Source organism: Colletotrichum siamense, assembly GCF_013390195.1.
Source record: "Colletotrichum siamense strain Cg363 chromosome Unknown KSG_Cg363_contig03, whole genome shotgun sequence".
Classification (NCBI taxonomy): domain Eukaryota; kingdom Fungi; phylum Ascomycota; class Sordariomycetes; order Glomerellales; family Glomerellaceae; genus Colletotrichum; species Colletotrichum siamense.
In genome coordinates, this window is record NW_023501016.1 from 116,540 (window position 1) to 133,885 (window position 17,346).

General features: G+C 54.4%; 6 protein-coding genes across 6 annotated transcripts; 3 read left to right on the top strand and 3 right to left on the bottom strand.

Moving 5' to 3' along the window:
• Positions 1-843: 843 nt before the first annotated feature.
• On the bottom strand, positions 844-2,593 carry MEL-1 (Alpha-galactosidase; the record flags this gene model as incomplete). The annotated part of the gene is made up of 4 exons (XM_036635836.1): positions 844-1,776; positions 1,898-2,109; positions 2,164-2,440; positions 2,495-2,593. 4 exons carry the CDS (start codon positions 2,591-2,593, stop codon positions 844-846), a joined length of 1,521 nt encoding a protein of 506 aa, XP_036497936.1.
• Positions 2,594-3,278: 685 nt separating this feature from the next.
• Positions 3,279-5,136, bottom strand: CGCS363_v003988 (putative transcriptional regulatory protein; the record flags this gene model as incomplete). The annotated part of the gene is made up of 4 exons (XM_036635837.1): positions 3,279-4,222; positions 4,289-4,554; positions 4,623-5,027; positions 5,105-5,136. 4 exons carry the CDS (start codon positions 5,134-5,136, stop codon positions 3,279-3,281), a joined length of 1,647 nt encoding a protein of 548 aa, XP_036497933.1.
• Positions 5,137-5,805: 669 nt separating this feature from the next.
• CGCS363_v003989 (Maltose permease MAL31) lies at positions 5,806-7,614 on the top strand (the record flags this gene model as incomplete). The annotated part of the gene is made up of 4 exons (XM_036635838.1): positions 5,806-5,991; positions 6,051-6,436; positions 6,487-6,575; positions 6,626-7,614. The coding sequence occupies 4 exons, from the start codon at positions 5,806-5,808 to the stop codon at positions 7,612-7,614; spliced, it is 1,650 nt and encodes a 549-aa protein (XP_036497934.1).
• Positions 7,615-8,191: 577 nt separating this feature from the next.
• sed2-1 (Tripeptidyl-peptidase sed2) lies at positions 8,192-9,973 on the top strand (the record flags this gene model as incomplete). Its single annotated transcript, XM_036635839.1, has 1 exon — positions 8,192-9,973. One exon carries the CDS (start codon positions 8,192-8,194, stop codon positions 9,971-9,973), a length of 1,782 nt encoding a protein of 593 aa, XP_036498899.1.
• A 444-nt stretch (positions 9,974-10,417) lies between these two features.
• CGCS363_v003991 (uncharacterized protein) lies at positions 10,418-11,376 on the bottom strand (the record flags this gene model as incomplete). Its single annotated transcript, XM_036635840.1, has 3 exons — positions 10,418-10,655; positions 10,706-11,071; positions 11,126-11,376. 3 exons carry the CDS (start codon positions 11,374-11,376, stop codon positions 10,418-10,420), a joined length of 855 nt encoding a protein of 284 aa, XP_036498898.1.
• A 2,247-nt stretch (positions 11,377-13,623) lies between these two features.
• HST3 (NAD-dependent histone deacetylase HST3) lies at positions 13,624-17,001 on the top strand (the record flags this gene model as incomplete). Its single annotated transcript, XM_036635841.1, has 2 exons — positions 13,624-13,749; positions 13,801-17,001. The coding sequence occupies 2 exons, from the start codon at positions 13,624-13,626 to the stop codon at positions 16,999-17,001; spliced, it is 3,327 nt and encodes a 1,108-aa protein (XP_036498901.1).
• Positions 17,002-17,346: the final 345 nt, after the last annotated feature.

A 17,346-nucleotide genomic window follows, 5' to 3' on the forward strand; every position in this document is an offset into this window, starting at 1 on the left:
GAACGAGTCCTGGTCTCAATTATGACGACCTTCGGATTCTCACTGGGTCCTGATGGCAGCAGCATCGTCTTGTCGGCTTTCTAAGGCCCGATGATAGGCAAGCGGTCCGTGGTTGAGTCGTCGGGCTGTGCCGATCGAGGCTGGCTTCGAGACTCGCCTCCATCTTCAGGCAGCCGAATGCTTCTTGACTTCTTCAGTCGAAGCGTTTTGAAAGTGTTCAGCCTCCTTTGAGGTGGATGAGACTTCTGTCTATGGTTCATCTTGTCGGTCGTGGTTATCAGCCGGTCCGTAGTGTCTGAGTGATTCTGTTTGCCCGAGCCGCCCATGTCTAAGTCGCTTGCTGTGGTCGCTCTCTCTCGCTGTGAAAGTCCTTTGCTGTCTTTCTGAAATTCGTGATATTCGATAGTGGACGCATGTTTGACGAGCAATCGTTGAGTACAGGGATGAGAAACAGTCTTCTACGACTGTAGCATGAGCGACTGTCCTTCTTCGCTATTGTCCCTTTACAGCTGATGGATTGGGTTAAACAAGATGACGACTTTCCATGGCATAGTCTCTTCATCACTTTGATCCAGATACCTAATCAAGGTTTGTTCGTAGACCGTGTCGTCGTTTCTACGGCCGTCTCAACCGCGATCATGTATTCGCTTTCTTCGTCGGCCAAGGTGAATGCCTACCATCTATAATTGTTTGCGGCCAGTGCAGGCAGCATTGCCGGCTACTCAATATCCTCTCTATTGACTCTGTACAAGTCGCAACAGATTCCTTCGTAACGACGACCAATCTGACAAACCCGTCGCGAAGTTTCCGTATGCATTTACCTATGGCCCAGACGTTAGTCCCTCAAAGCTCATCCTTGATTGCTCTGTTTGTGCGGTCATGGCTCTTCGCCTTGAAGCCATCCCCAGGCTGCGCGATCCTCCTGAGCCGGAAGACCTTCGCCGCGTGGCTAGGCACAGTGGCCTTCAACACCCCCTTCGGCTCAACATCGCCAATCTTCTTGCCAAACAACCTCGGGTCCTCCTTCTCCAGTCCGACAGCGTACGGAATCTCCGTGGCGTTATACCAGTTTGCGTCCCTGAAGATCTTGACCCGAGCGTCGTCGCTCTCCGCGTCAAAGAGCGCCTGCGCCGTCTCCGTCGGCATGCGGTCCGCCCACAGATCGTGAACAGCCCACTTGTACTTAACCTGCGGCGCCGAGCCTCCAGGGCCATCAGCGACGAAGATCTCCGCAAGCGACGACTTCATGTCAACCTCCGCGCCCGCGGCGTTGAGGAAGATGACGACCTGGTCGCCGTTCTCCAACCGTCCGCTCCAGACCTGCGCCTCCGCGACGCCGAATTCGTCCGGCACCAAGCCGCCGCCGACATCCCTCCTGACTCGAAGAGCGCTACGGCCGTGGGGGTCCTGGCTGATGGCAATAATGGCGGGGTTGTTGACGATGCTGAGCGCCTCGGCGGGCATGTCGCGGAGGTCGTTGCCGAGCATCAAGGGCGACTTGAGCGCGGCCCAGAGGGCGAAGTGGGCTTTGTACTCCTCGTCCGTCATGCCGCCCTGCCCGACCTCGAGCATGTCGAGATCGTTCCAGCCGCCGGGGATGGACTTGTCTGCGAAGGCCGCGACGCGGTTGATGATAAACAGGACAGAGCAGTGGGTTCCCGGGGCGATGCAGAAGGGGTCCGCTGCGGTGTTGCAGCTGCAGAGGTCGTCGGGGCGGGTGAAGGAGTCGTAGATGTCGCCGGACATGCGCCAGGAGTTGGCGATAGACATTCCCCACTGATCAATTGTTAGCAGATTTCCGGACCAGCCGACATAACAAGAGATGAAGAGGACACTGTGGACGACGGGAACAACAGGGACCATGGGAGCATAGGAAGAAGCAATCAAGCAGACATACCGTGTGGACATAGTCTTCGCCCCAGTTGCAGAGGTTGAGAGAAATCGGTCGGCCAGTCTCTTGCAAGGCATCGGACATCTTCTTGAATCTGTTGAAGGAGATTTCGGGCGTGCCCATCCGGCCCATATGGAAACAGTTGTCGTACTTGAGGAAGTCGACGCCCCAGGAGGCGAAGCTCTCAGCATCGTCCTTCTCGTGGTCCAGAGAGCCGGCTTTAAAAGGTCCATCAGAATGTCAGATGAATAGAGACATGCTCATAAACTCACCGAACCTGGCGCAGGTCATCTCGCCAGCTGTGGAATACATGCCATATTTCATGCCATGCTTGTGGATATGATCGGACACGTGGTTGAGGCCATTGGGGAACTTCTCAAGGTTCGGCTGAAGCTTGCCATTGGCATCGCGGCCGTTCTCATCTTGCCAGCAGTCATCTAGAACGACGTGGTTGTATCCCAAGTCGCGCAGGCCAAGGCTCACGATGCGTTCCGACGTGCTTAGCAAGAGGTGCTCGGAGACGTCGCAGGCGAATGCGTTCCAGTTGTTCTGGTCATGGTCAATCATCCAATCTCATACAGCTATAGGCTGCCAAAGACTTACCCATCCCATTGGAGGTGTATCAGCCAGCCCATTCATGAGAGCGGCGACACGGCCAGCCGATGCCAACGCGGCCACGAAACCCAGCGATCTTGGTGTCATTTTGACAGGCGTGTGATCAGAGAAACAGCAATAGGTCTTGCTAGTTGCTCGGCTCGATGAAAGAGGCACAAAGTCGTTCGGGCTTCCGTTCTTATACCGAGCAGACGGTCAGCAAAGGTAGCATAGCAGATCCATTCAGCCCCGCCGTCGCTGCCTCCAACATCACGTTTCGCGGACTCCGACTAACATGATGCCGGCCGCCAAGAGAGGGGCACGGAGGGGCAACTGGCCGGTGAGGTCGTGTAAACGGAGCGTGCTGCCGACAGGGGGCGGAATACTCGTCGAGTTTCCCGCCGCCTTCTCCGCACTCCCAGGTTCCAACCAACCATCCCCCCGAGTCATTCGGATCCGCTGGTCAAACGGCCTGAGCACTGCATCTCGGGGGGAGGGCCTGGTAAATGATCGGAAGGAATACTTGCAAATGTTGCCAAGGAGGCACCCCGCTGCTATGCCGTGTGGTCACTGGCTCCTGAGAATTTTTGCAACCCTTGCCGGCGTATTTCTCGGAAGATGAGTCCCTCACCTCACCCCAGGTAACGAATATGAACGGCTTCATGGCTGTGTGTGTGGCATGTGAGAGCGCAAGATCGAATAAGTCCACTATGTAGTACCCAAGAGCTCAGTCTCCACCGACGGGCCAAGAGTCCAGAATCAGCTCCCCAACTTCACCACACAATCCACCCCCTCATCGGAGCCCCTCCATCGTCCACAGTGACTCCATCTCATCTCCATCCCCGCGCCGGATACTTCCGACGTCTTTTTCCTCCATTGGCTCCGCGAACTCAACCAAAAATCGGAGCATCCAACGGTCCAGGACGAAGCTTGTGTCGATGCTCGTCCGCGCTGTCTCGTGAAACGCTCGCAGGCGGCTGATGGCGTGGTCCGTCGTTGGCCAGTAGCATCGTAGTTGCAAAATGAGCTCAAAATTTCTCTCCAAACGCTGGCGAGCCACGCTTATGTCTGCCTCGTTGCCGCTGAACAACAGGGTGTGGATTTGGACCGTGGACGCGATGACCAGTACATGCGCCGTCATGGTATATCTAACGTCAGCGCCGGCTGTTGTTTGCGCGCGGTACACCATGTCGCACAGCCGGGCGGCATGGTCTTTGCATTTGTTTGCATACGAGTCTCGGCGCGCAACGGACGCCGATGCCGTAGGGTTGATGGCCGTTGTAGCAGCTGCACCGTACAGAAACTGGTAGTAAAGGAGCTGCCCAAAGTGATAATATCCCAAGTACACCGCGGCAAAGGTCCGGCCGAGACCTCGTGCCGCGAACCAGGCAAAGTTCTCGGGTGTATCTCTCATGTTGTCTGGGAGATCTGCAAGCCAGGCTTCCATACGAGAGCTCAAGATCTCCACGCCCTGCTCCAGAGAATCCCAGTCAGGGTTCTCGGCCACGCAACGCTGGTTGAAGTCATTGATGTCAAGCAAGATCCTATTCAGCCTCACCATCTGCGAGAGATGCTGCGAGCTCTGGTTCGACAAGGGTGCTGCAGGAACGCTGCAGCTCATCGATAGGAACGGCAGATCGTCCATCGGCAGGGGAATGTCGGATCTCGCCGGTAGCAATTTGGGCAGCTTGACTGCGGTGGATGACCACACGTCAATCATGCAGAGTGACCACCAAACTGGGGACCTGTCAGTTGGGCTTCTTGTGCCTTGCAGATGAACTTGGCATCGGAGGATCGTCCTACCCCTTATATTAATCTCGCGTTCCAAGAGGCTGGTTGCTGGTCGGTTAGGGAGGTCCAGCAGCTGTGCCATGCGGCAAGCTACGCCATAGTAGATGTTTTCCGTCTCCCCGTCCCCATCGGCTGTTGCTGCGGCTCCCACCAGCACACAAAGTTGGATGGTTGTTAAGGACACATCGCGAAGGTTGGTCAGCTTCTCAGCAGCTGTCAGGTATACACGTCCTCTGTCCCGCGGGTCAATGTCCGCGAAGGAGGGGTCGGTCGAAAATCTGGATTGTTATCAGATCTCTGCCCGTCTTCATTATCAATGAGTCTTGGCAACGCATGGGTGACGCACCTGGCAGACAAGGCACAGATACCGTAGAGGAGTCCGTGAGGCACCCGGTCGGCGATAGCATCCTCGATAAAGCTTGGCCGGTGAAAGAGGGAGTGGAACTGGTCGTGGATGTAGTCAAAGTAGAGTCTCACCAGATCCAGCCGGACAGGCAGACTAGGCAGAGTGGCATGCGGCGTGGTCTCACATCGGGAGCACCAGCCACTGGCATGGGATCCGGGTGACGGACTTGTCTGTCCTTGGTGTTGGTGCTGCCGTTCCTGTTCTTCCTGATTTTTCTTGCGCTCATTCTCTCTTTTCTCGTAGTACCCGCCCTGAGGTGGTTTCTGGACGCATTTGATTCCCCTTTCGTGGCAGTAAATGCAGTCTTCGAGGCCCTCCCTGGAGTGGCATTTGCGCCGCCGGGCTCTGCAGGATCATGTCAGGCAACTTTTCCAGCGCAAGGACGTCGTCATGTGAAGACAATGGGGCAATCGAATATGTACCGACATGCAGCACAAGCCGAAGGTTTCCGCATGCCGCGGGGGTTACCTCGGAGCAAAGGCCGCTGTGCTCGTCAAGCGGCGCGCAACGAGTGTTGGACAGAAACAGATGGGGCCTTTGGTATTGACGGCAGTGAGAAAATGGCACCAAAAAATCACTGTGCCTGGGCTGCTCTATTTCACCACGCGTTGGTTACCCGGCCGAGTTCGAGTGACCAGGGCCCTCCCTGTCGGTATTCTATGCTCGATTGGGGGCTAGCGGCGGAATACTGACGGTTTTCTCTCTCAACCCCGGCTCAGAACATTGAGTCGTGTCACCCACAATCGTCTGACGAATGATGGCACCTGGTTGCTTCCCCAAAAGTCTCGACCGACCATCGTCTCCAACCCGGAGAATTCCCCATGGGACCCTCTCATCAGCACCTCGATGCGCGGCTTTGGTCCTCAAAACGTGCGATGCCAACGCTGCCCCCATCATGGGTTCGTCTGGGTTCTCCGCACATCCTCGGCAATACCAGGAGATTGGATTGGGCTCTGGCCTGTTCAGATGGCAGCTGTTGTGTTGCGTTGCAGGGTGTGAACAGCCCCCGCGTTCTTGTCTATAAATGCGACGTCGCGCCCTCTCCAACTATTGTCACGATGTGGGAATAACCTCATTCTCGACGGCCCGGTTTCTTCGGCGATTCCTTACAATCTGATTCGACATGTCGCAAGACAAGGCCATTGGCGCCGATGCGGTGCCAGCCGCCAGCCACCACAATGATCATAACCAAGGCGAAGCCATCACGGCGATGCAGATCGAGCGTGGGATGAGCGTTCGAGACTCTCTTAGATTCTGGCCCAAGGCCGTGATATTCTCGTTCATCATCTCTCTGGCTATCATCATGGAGGTACGCTGTCGCCCATCCTGGAAGACTCAGTCATAGGGAGGTACTAACAACCCGCAAAGGGTTACGACACTAATTTGATGAGCAACTTTTACGTCTTTCCAGCATTTGCCAACCGTTATGGAGACGAGATCAATGCCAAGGGTGAAATGATAGTCTCGTCCCGGTGGCAAACAATTATCAACAACGGTGTTCAAGTCGGCTCCATCCTTGGCCTCATCCTCAATGGCTTCATCACCGAGTGGCTTGGATACAAGAAGACCATGATTGTCTCTATGGTTGCGATGATTGGTGCCGTTTTTATCCCGTTCTTCTCCAATGGTCTACCGATGTTTCTTGCTGGTGCTCTTATTCAGGGTATCCCGTGGGGCATCTTTCAAACTTTGGCTGTCACCTACGCTGCCGATATCTGCCCGATGGCACTCAGAGGTTACATGACGTCCTGGGTGTAAGTTGTTTCCCATCGCAGATGATGCGAACATCAACTAATGGGCGCAGTAACATGTGCTGGGTCATCGGAGGACTCATCAGCAGCGGCATGCTTCGTGGTCTGTTGCAGATTGATAATCAGTGGGGTTATCGCATTCGTAAGTGGTAAAAAAACTGACAATCGACCGCTTCGCTGACTTTGATACAGCCTTTGCGATTCAATGGGTATGGCCTATCCCCATCATTATCGGCACCTTGTTCGCCCCAGAGAGCCCTTGGTGGCTCGTTCGCCAGAACCGCATGGAGGAGGCAAGAGAAGCGGTCCGCAGCTTGACATCTCCTCAGAGTGGCGTCCACTTTGATCTGGATGCCCATATGGAGATGATGCGACTTACCAACCAGTTTGAGATTGAGGTCAGCTCCGGAACTCACTACTGGGACTGCTTCCGTGGCATCGACCTCCGCCGCACCGAGATTGCGTGCATGGTTTGGCTGACCCAGTCCTTCTGCGGAGTCCCTTTCATGGGATATGGTGTGCAGTTCATGACGAGCGCCGGTCTCAGTAAAGAAAGCGGATTCTCAATGGGCTTGGTGCAGAACTGCATCGGTCTCATCGGATGCATCATCGCATGGTACATCATGACCCACATCGGCCGACGCACCCTTTACTTGGCGGGCTTGTCGTCCATGGTCATCATTCTCATTGTCATCGGAGGACTCGGCATCGGCGCCGAATCGAACGCAAAGTCCTGGGGCGTGGGAGCTCTCATCGTCGTGATGCTCTTTCTCTTCCAGCTTAGCGTCGGTCCATCTTGCTACACCCTCGTGGCTGAGATGCCATCCACTCGGCTGCGTGTCAAGACTGTCGCGCTCGCCCGTGCCTTCTACAACTCGGGTGGCTTCATCGTCAACGCCATTCAGCCTAAGATTATCGGAACAAACGACTGGAATTGGGGAGCCAAGGGTGGTTTCTTTTGGGCTGGTATTGCGGCCCTGTTCCTCGCGTGGACGTTCTTCAGACTGCCGGAGCCGTTTGGTCTTACGTACTCAGAGATTGACTTGCTCTTCGAGCATCGGGTTAGCGCTCGTCACTTCTCGCAAGAGGCAGCCGATGCCCTAAGACCGCAGTTGGAGGAGGTCGCCAACCGTCAAGAGAAGATTGCTGCCGTGGTCAGCCACCATGAGCACGAAGTTTAGGCACCGTGTTGTATGTAAGCCCGGACCTCGAGCCCGCAAAGCCACTACCATTTGCAGAACCGAGTGCTATATATTACATGTCCATCTACAATATTTAATAAATAAGTCTCCCTGGCATATTTGAAGGATGTTCCGCAAAGGTACAGGTTGACTCATGTGCCGATGCCGAAAGTGGTTAACCGGAGCGCTCCCCAACATCGTGTCATTGCATCACGGCTGAATGGGTTGGATGGCTGAAGTGATGGTACCACTGGTTCTGCCATTGATCCGTGCCGAAAATGATGTATTGCATTGGTCTCCGCAGGAAATGCCGGCCGCATAGGCCGAAGAATAATCCCAAAAACACTATGTTGGTCAAAGAGAACAGGCAACATGAACGCCCAAGCTCTTGGGATGTAAATGCAAGAGTCGTCCGACCTCACTTTTTTCCCAACTAGGATCGCGGCAACGAGTTTAATCCCTCGTAATTCCTGCACCGGTAAGGTTCAAAAGCCGGCAGGTATCTTTGTGCAAGTTATCTTCCTGTTGAATTTGTTGGATCCTCACTCGAGTTCTTTCCAACATTCCTGCCGCCATTATGATCGCCAACTACTTCACGTTGTATGCGATCACAGCATCTGCAATTATCTCTGTCGGAAGTGCGCTTACTCAGGTCGAGAATGTTGTCAATGTCCCTGAAGGATGGGTTTCCCAGGGTAGACCCGAACAATCGGATAGGATCACCCTTTCCGTTGCCCTTAAGCAGCCCAAGCTCGACGAATTGAAATCTCGCCTCAAGGCCATCAGCGACCCGACTAGCAAGGACTACGCAAAACGTCTCTCTCAAGAATCCGTGGAGAATTACCGTGCCGCCAGCCGCGAGGATGTGGATGCCGTACGTTCGTGGCTTACGGCTCAGGATATCGTCGACTTAGAAGTATCCCGGAGTTGGATCAATTTCAATACGACGGTTGCAAACGGCGAGAAGCTTCTTAACACGAAGTTCAACCAGTACAGCTTCAATGGCGGGGCTGCAGTTATTAGAGCTCTCTCATATACAGTTCCAGAGAAAATCTCCTCGGCCATCGACTTTGTTCATCCTGTTACCAACTTCATGGCCACCTCCCGCCAGCCACTGCGGCTGGATCCGCTCGCCGACAAACCAAAAGCACCTCCCGGTAAATCGAAGAGCCCCTGCAACGACGGCACTGACCCGATCTGTATCAAATCCCTTTACAAGATCAATTATACAGCCCCCATCGGGAACTCGCCCGTCAAGTTCGGCATTGCGGGTTTCCTAGAGGAGTACATCAACAAAGAAGACACCACGACGTTTATAAAGCGTTTCGCACCCGAGATCCTGGAGACGGGCTACGAATTCAGCGTCGAGCTCATCAACGGCGGCGAGAACCGGCAAAGCGCAAATGTCGCCGGCTCGGAAGCTGCACTTGACGTCCAATACGCCATGGCTTTGGGGTATCCTGCCAATGTTGTGTACTATTCCACAGGAGGCCGCGGAACAAAATTAGACAAGGATGGAAAGCCGGATGACTCTCCGAAATCAGACAACGAGCCTTATCTGGAGTTTCTGGAGTATCTTCTCGCCCGACCAGACGACACCTTGCCCCATGTCATATCAATCTCTTACGCCGATGATGAGTTGAGCGTCCCACAGCCGTACGCCATCAGGATGTGCGACATGTTCGCTTCTCTCGCAGCACGGGGCGTATCTGTCCTTGCCGCTAGCGGAGATGGCGGTGCACGGGGTACGGGAGGCCTCAAGTGCTACAGCAACGACGGCAAGATGACCGAGATGACTTTGCCAACCTTTCCAGCTTCTTGTCCGTACGTTACTGCAGTCGGGGCTACGACAAACTCTGGACCGCCCGTCAATGGAGCAAAGTTCAGCACTGGTGGCTTCAGCAACTACTTTGAAAGACCGGAATGGCAAGATGGTGTGGTGAAGAAGTACACCAAGGCCCTCAATGGCACTCTTGACGGTCGTTACAATACCTCCGGTCGTGCTTTCCCCGACATCAGCGCCATCGGTTCCGGTTTTGTCATTCAACGAGCCGGCAAGGAGAGCAGAGTCCTTGGGACCAGTGCCAGTTGTCCTGTCGTTGCGGCCATGATAGCTCTGGTCAATGACGGACGTCTACGAGCGGGAAAAGGCTCAGTTGGCTGGTTGAACCCAATACTCTACTCTAAAAAGATGCGTTCCGTACTCCAAGATGTTGTTGAGGGAGAAAGCCAGTCTTGCGCTTGGAACGGAGACGCGCCTGGAGGGTGGCCTGCGAAGCCGGGTTTCGATACCATCACCGGGCTTGGTGTGCCCAATGATTTTGAGAAGTTCTTCAAAGTGTTTATGGACTTGGACTAATCCCAATTCTGGTAATGGGCTGGTCCAGAGACACTGCACACTCATTGGCTGGCTATTTCTAGTTTGTTATGCAATAATCGAGATTATTTTTATGAGATCGCCTAATTTTCCTGTGTCTGCGCGGCTATATTTCCTGTACACTTGACTATGACTATCGAAAGCGATAGTAGCGATAGCGACAAGGAGGACAAGGACGACAAGGACGAGGACGAGGACGACTATAACGACGACAACAATAGAAGCGACGACGACAACGATAACGACGACAACGACGACGATATCGACGGTAGTGGAGTAATTAGAGTATAGCCACAGAAAAGTAGTCGCTCTAGCACAGTAAAAATAGGCGGTCTCATTTTTATTGCCTGAGCCTATTATGAACCAGGAGAAACCTCTATGCAGTCAGAGATATGATGCGATGGGTTTCGCTCTTACTCGATTACTTTACGGAGCCAGGCTGACGCATCCGTCGGCGCTGTCCTCAAGGAAGATACCGCTAAAGATGACTCCCTCGTTAATGCCGGAAGGCTGGAAGCCGTTCTTGGTGATGTCCCCGGTGCCTCCTACGGGCTTCTTGAGAAGACCAAAGTGGTACTGGCCCTGTCCACTAACGTCGTTCTTGACTGCATCGCCCTGGGCCTTGAGGGGATCCTTGCCAGTCGAGTAGAAGACCTTGCTCGTGCTATCCTTATGTTAGTGATGTGACTGTCGAAAGCATGTGGCAGTACTCACTTGGCCCCAAAATCCAATGTTACGGCAAAGTTGTGCGTCACACCCTCAGTGAAGGGGGTGCTGAACAAGACAGGAGGCGAAGGCTTCGTGTTGACATTGCCGAAGAGTTGGAGCGTGTCCGGGTTGGCGTTGCTTCCGCCGAGAATGGTGCCAGTTTTGAGAACCATCTGGTTCGTGCTGAAGTCGTTACTCTCTAGGAAAGCCATCTGGTACTCGTGGGAGACATTGAGGGGCCGTTGAGCATCTTTTGCGATGCTGAAGTGGAGGGTCTTCACGCCCGTGGTGGATGGGTCCGTGCCGGAGTTGCTGGACGGGATAAGCTCGGCGCGACGAAAACCGGTCTGGTTGTTAAAGATCGACTTGTCACTAAAGCTTGTTAGTCCGATTGGAGTTTCGACTATCGCGGCCGATTGGCAGTACCTGATGGTGACTTCAATGGGCACGCTCTTCGTGCCGTCAAAAGGAGAGCCGGCCTGCTTGGGCAGTTGGAGAACTTGGCTGAAGGCTAGGCCCTTGCCAAACACATTCTGAGGATTGAAGAAGTTGTTCTTGGCATCGAGAGACTTGAGTGCGGTCCCGGACGGGATGCGTCCATCGAATTGGATCTTGCACTTTTGGGCAGCTGCTGTCGAAGCAAGCCAGAGAAGAGTGAATGACTGAATGCACACCATGATGAAGTTGGACCTGCCGGATGGGACAATGAGTGAAAGTGGTGCGAAGTTAGAAAAGAAAGACGCTCAAGTGAGATACTGGACAAGAATTGATAGGATGGGAGAAGGGTTAAAAGTTGACGGGGTCGGAAGCATCGTGGCATTTGTAGACATGCTGACTATTGGATTGACAGCAAACCCTAGCCGGGGAGTTCATATGATGCACCGATTAATGTCGAATCATGCGCTCTTGGCACTTGTTTGGTATGGTTCATCGAGTGTTGACTTTCGGAACCAGACGAATAGGGCGCTGCAAGGTAGCATTGGACCGGCGAAAAAAAGGATACGGAGACTAAAATGAGCGGCGAGCTGAGGAAGGTTTTCTCCATGTCGGGGTTTCGTGGGGTGAGGAAACCGGAGATGCGGTTGACACGAGTCCGGCTAGCCAACCGGCGGTGGCAGAGGAAGACCGTCAGAACTGTCACAAGGGAGTGGAGGCAAGACGATCAAACAGCATCGTCTCAGGGACCGAACTGTGGTCTCGCCCGAAGATGCCGCGAAGCACGGAAAGATCAGATGGACCATGCCGGCGGGCGGGTGCAAGTGATGCCACGTTGGGACCAGCTGGGAATCCTTGCAGCGGCGGTTGTTTGCCTGTCATGCAGCCGTCTCGAGTGGTAACTTGCATCGTGTGTTCAGCCCAGCGGCCTTGCATCTTGGAGATTGAGGCTCTGGACCTGACTCGATTTCCCGGAATTAGCTTCTAGAAGGTGCGTGGAGACTGGAAATATCCCGATGCCAAGCCGTCGGATCTGTTGCGATGATAATCTGCGGCGTACGGAGGCATCCAATGTGCTTCGTCAATGACAGCAGCATCGCGTCTCCGGATGGTGATTGTCTTTCTCATGAGGAGTGTCGGACCCGCCCGCCCAAAGCAAGACTGATGATATGGTGAAGTTGTGAGCCGGCTGTTACAATTCTATTGTCCTCGATCCCGTTGACGGCCTCGTTCTGTGGTGCCTATCATCGGGAGAGGTCAAGCAAGACTGCGCCGAAAGGCTCGAGTCCCGCCTGGTGCTCCCCATTAGCTTGGCATGGCATTGAGGAGACTCTCTTTGAGCACTGGACAGGTGTTGTTTGCCCCGCAAGATGATATGGAGACGTGAGCGAGAAACATTCATATCTTGGCTTGGTCAGAAATCTCAAACCGAGGTAAGGTACCTTAAGTAGGTATGAGTACGGGAAGCACTGTGTTTTTTTTTTGGAGAGCCCGCCTACCTTACCTCAGCTTTATGTCGGTGATGCATCCCCACTTTCCGTGTTTCTTTATCGGGCTCTTATCGTTATCTTATCGATAATCGATGGAGCTTCGGTGATCTCACTGAGCGATCTGCGCTAAGCAGTTGGCGTCTGTCTGGCCGCCGTCGTTCGTTCACTGAACCGAATCACTGAAATGGAAAGTGGAGAGGTCCCTTCGGCCAGTCGCGGTTGCAAAACAACATCCGATTCAGCAAGATCCTCGAACGAACGTGAACGTACCTTCCAACCTTCCGTCAATAACGCCAAATCACCAACCAGTCTCGCGCCTCCTTCTTTTGTGTGTCCTTTTTCGCCATCGAATTTACATGATTCCCTTCCATTCGAGATCCGGAATTGGGCGACACGCTACCTGGAGCTTACCCCGTTAAGCTTTAAAGCTTTGGTCTTTCCGAGCCCGTTCTGAGACGCGTCTGTTCGTTCGAGGTCAAGCTTGGGCCTGGAACTTCCCTTTCGCCTCACCATACCACCACCACCTCTCTCACCTCTCACCTACCTCTCGCCTCCAACACCTCTCCAAACCCGCGATACCCGACTCGTTGACGGACTGCATTTCAACCTGCAATTCGAAGCGGTAGCGACATCAATCGACCAAGGAGCCTCGCGACCGATTTCAACCCGTCGCGAAATTCGTCCACTAGCTCCTCGTCGCGAACCCCGGTCAACTGTCAGTTCCCGCTCTGTCCACCGCGTCGGTACCGCAACCATCCACAATTCTTCCGCAGTCGCGTCGCAAAACGCTCGTTCAAGGCAGCTACGAAGTCTTTTCTTCTCGGTCGACTTTCTTCAGACTACACAGATATTTCTCGCAAAACCCCTGTTTGTTCTGCGAGGCGCTGCCCCAGTCGCGCATTGCCAAAACCGCCCACGATCCGAGCCGAAGCCGTCAGGGAGCCTCCTCGACAACCACTCCGAACCAGTCCAATGGGCCGACTTTGAGGACTTATCGACATGCCTACCACTCAGGTGACCCCTACGGAAGATGTGCTTCTGCAGGGTATTGCCGATGCTCTCTTCAAAGCTCGCAAAGTCGTGGTCATTACCGGTGCAGGCATTAGCACCAATTCTGGCATACCTGTGAGAAACCCCGACTGCCGCAGTTCCTCGACTTGTCTGACAATGGTCTAGGATTTTCGAAGCGAAAATGGATTGTACTCTCTGATTCAAGCTCAATTCGACGCCGCGAGCAGAGAGAATGTTCCGGCAAGCAGGCGTCTGTCATCATCTTCTGCGTCGTCATGCTCAGACACCACCCCGGCAGAACGACCCATCAACCGACAGAAGATTTCCTCCGAGGACTCGGCAATATGTATCCCGAAGGAAGACTTGCACACAGCCAACACCCAAGAGACTGTAGGATCCGACGACGAGAGGCTGTGTTCTGCAGGAGAGGAAGCAATGAACCTGATGCCCAGCCCTCCCGGTACCAGGTCGAGAGCCAAGAAGGCCTTGGAATTCACTAAACATACCGTCAGCCGCCAGAGCACACCCGCGAAGGCACAGGGCGAGCTTCGACGTTCCAGGAGAGCGCAATCATTACCCCCGAGCCCACCACGAGATGCAGCACCACCGCGAAGCTTTCCTTCAGCAGCCGAACTTCGAGCGCAGAGCCCCATCCGTACCTCCTTGCGTGTCCGAGGGCGCTCCGCGAGCCCCGATCCCAGGCGGCGACCAAACGCGTACCAAACGAACTCCGCTGAGCTGCGAAAGAGGTCCCTGTTAACCTCTTCGCTGAATTCGATGCAAGCGGCGGACATTGAACCTCTAAGCTTTGCTTCAAGCCCGTTGAGACCACGCCAGACCTGGCCCAATGACGAGTCTGAGGAAACTCTTCCCCCGGCGGCTTCGTCATTCAGGGCTGACCTGATCGCCGCGCAACTCACTACACCCAGAACCACTAGATTTCGCTCCGATTTCAGCTCGCCTTTATCATCACCACCCCTAGGCTTCTCCTCGTCACCCCTTTCATCTCCACCAACGATTCTATCCGACCCATTCCAGGAGGCTTCTTCGTCGACAAGCCGGCAATCTTCCAGCACAGCAAGCAGTACGGCGTCTTCAGAAATCGACGAAACACCTCCATCTTCCAACCCGGCAAAGGCACTGCCCAATATTAAAGGCAGGGACCTTTTCGACGCCTCTATCTGGGCTGATCCCCTACGAACTTCAGTGTTCTACACTTTTGCGACTACCTTACGACAAAAGGTCAAGGATGTTCAGCCTACAGCGTCTCATCACTTCATCGGCCACCTGCGCAACCGGGGCAAGCTGGTCCGGTGCTACACGCAGAATATTGACCAGATCGAGGAGAAGGTGGGGCTTACGACCTCACTTCACGATGGACCTGGCCACCGAGGTCGCTTTTCAAGAAAGTCAACGACCCAAGTGCCGACTCCACTCACACCACCCAGCCACGAAGAAATCCCAAAGGACGCTGGAAATTCCGGGGAAGCAAATAATGAGCCACCTCAGTCACAGACGAGTGAAGACGGGGAGGGGATTGAGCAAGTGTTGGCTCGTGGCCTGCCTGAGCAGCAACCTCCACGACAGGAAAAGAAGTCCAGCGGTGTTGAATGTGTGTTCCTCCATGGATCTCTCGAGTCTCTGCGATGCTTCCTTTGCGGAAAAATCTGTGACTGGGACGACGAAGGACGGGCACACGAAACCCTCTCTGGTCGTCAACCCGAATGTCCTTACTGTGTGGGTGCCACCGCGGCGAGGCAGGAGAGGGGTAAGAGAGCACTAGGCGTGGGCAAGCTGAGGCCAGACATTGTCCTCTACGGCGAAGAGCATCCCAATGCCCACCTGATATCCCCAATTGTCACGCATGACCTTGGACTCTGTCCTGATCTCCTCCTCATCCTTGGCACCTCGCTGAAGGTGCACGGGCTAAAGGTCCTGGTCAGAGAGTTTGCCAAGACTATTCACAACAGAGGCGGAAAGGTTGTTTTTGTCAACTTTACAAAGCCTCCTGAGAGTTCATGGGGAGATATCATCGACTATTGGGTGCAGTGGGATTGCGACGCTTGGGTATCCAACCTAAAGGAAAGAATTCCATTGATGTGGCTTCCCCCAGGAACGAAGCTGCCAAAGAAAAAGAAGGAAGTCAACGATAAGGCCAAGAAGCGCCAGAACAATGCAGACGGGAAGACAGATGGGAAGACAAACCTGGATACGGCTGGGCCATGCGACGAGGTTCTAGTACTTACAACGGAGACGGCCGTCAAGGCAGAGATGCCAGAAATACCGAAAAGGACCATCGAGACGACAGATCCAGCCGAAAAGCATCAGCCGCAAACCCAAGAGCAGGAAATACAGACCACGGAGATCCAGGGGCTCGCGGAAAGTCGAGGACCTGCAAACAGCTCAGTTAAGGTCGAGTCGACGCAGGACGAACAACCGCAACAGAAGAAGGCTTCCCAAGATACCCCACCAAAGTCCTCGCCTCAACGCCCGATGGCAGTGCGAGATGACAGAACCAGCGCGGCCTACCTCACCTGGAAGATAAGGATGGAGCTTCGCCGCATTTCTGGCACCGAAACCCCGCCCTCAACCTGCTCTGCACCTTCAAAAGTCACCAAGCCAAGAACGAAGCGGTCCAGGAAGTCCGCACCAGCCGCGCTACCCGAGCCCTCGCAACCTAACATCAATCCTGATGATGCGCAAGGCTCTCAGGAGGTCCCGGTCGGAACATTGGAGGACGCCCACAATTCGATCGCAACGAGTGGTTTGCCACGGAGCGACCTGGTCGTCGAGGATGTTGTCATGTCGGGAGTGGAGGTAAACTCCATGGTCGCGGCCGTCAAGCTGAATCCTAGAAAGAGGAAGCGGAAGACGATCGACGGCGTAGAGGTCTCCTTCACAGGCACACCCCGCTCAACATCAGCCAGGGCTCTCCCACGACCAACTCCGAAAGTGAAGGTCTCGCGAAGCAAGGACAAGCCGTTGGTAGTGTCGCCCAAGATTCTCTCCGACATTCAGCGTGTGTCGACGGAGGATTCGGTGAAGCTTCCGCCTCTTCGCATGAGCCAGATGCCGGAGGCGACACCATCGAAGCCGCCCGCGATGGAACCTGTACATTCTCCCCCAGGACCTCTCACAGACATCTCGCCTAACTCGCAGAGTCGCGTGGTTCACAGAAGACGGACGATTTCGGATCCATTCTATTTGAGCGACGTTCTTATCAATCAGCTGGTGCGGGCGCCTGGATGGACTGTCCCGCAGTGCATACAGATCGAGGCCCAGTCCCAGAAGGAGGCAGAAGCCGCCATGGTATTGGAGGGACTGAAGAACTCGAGTGGCCCGGCATTCGTTGTGAGGGACCATTGATATTGAAAGATGCTTAGCAAAGGCATCTCTTGCATGGATAGGAAAGCGTTGAATTATACCCCCATAGATAAATATCATTGCGCTCAGAGGCGCATCTCATGATAATGACGATCTTTTTTTTTACTGCCTGCAACTGCTTCCTCCCTCATCATGCCCGCCCCCACGATGCGTTTCAAGGTGACCAAATTGTGTAACACCTAACGAGCCACTCACATCAACCGGAACGCACCCCGAAAACATCTCCTAGGAACGAGCATCTACGAAACCGAAACCGAACATGTGTATGTAGCTGTGACAGGGACACGCACAGTGCTCGAGCCTGTCCATGCCGAGTCAGGTGGGCGC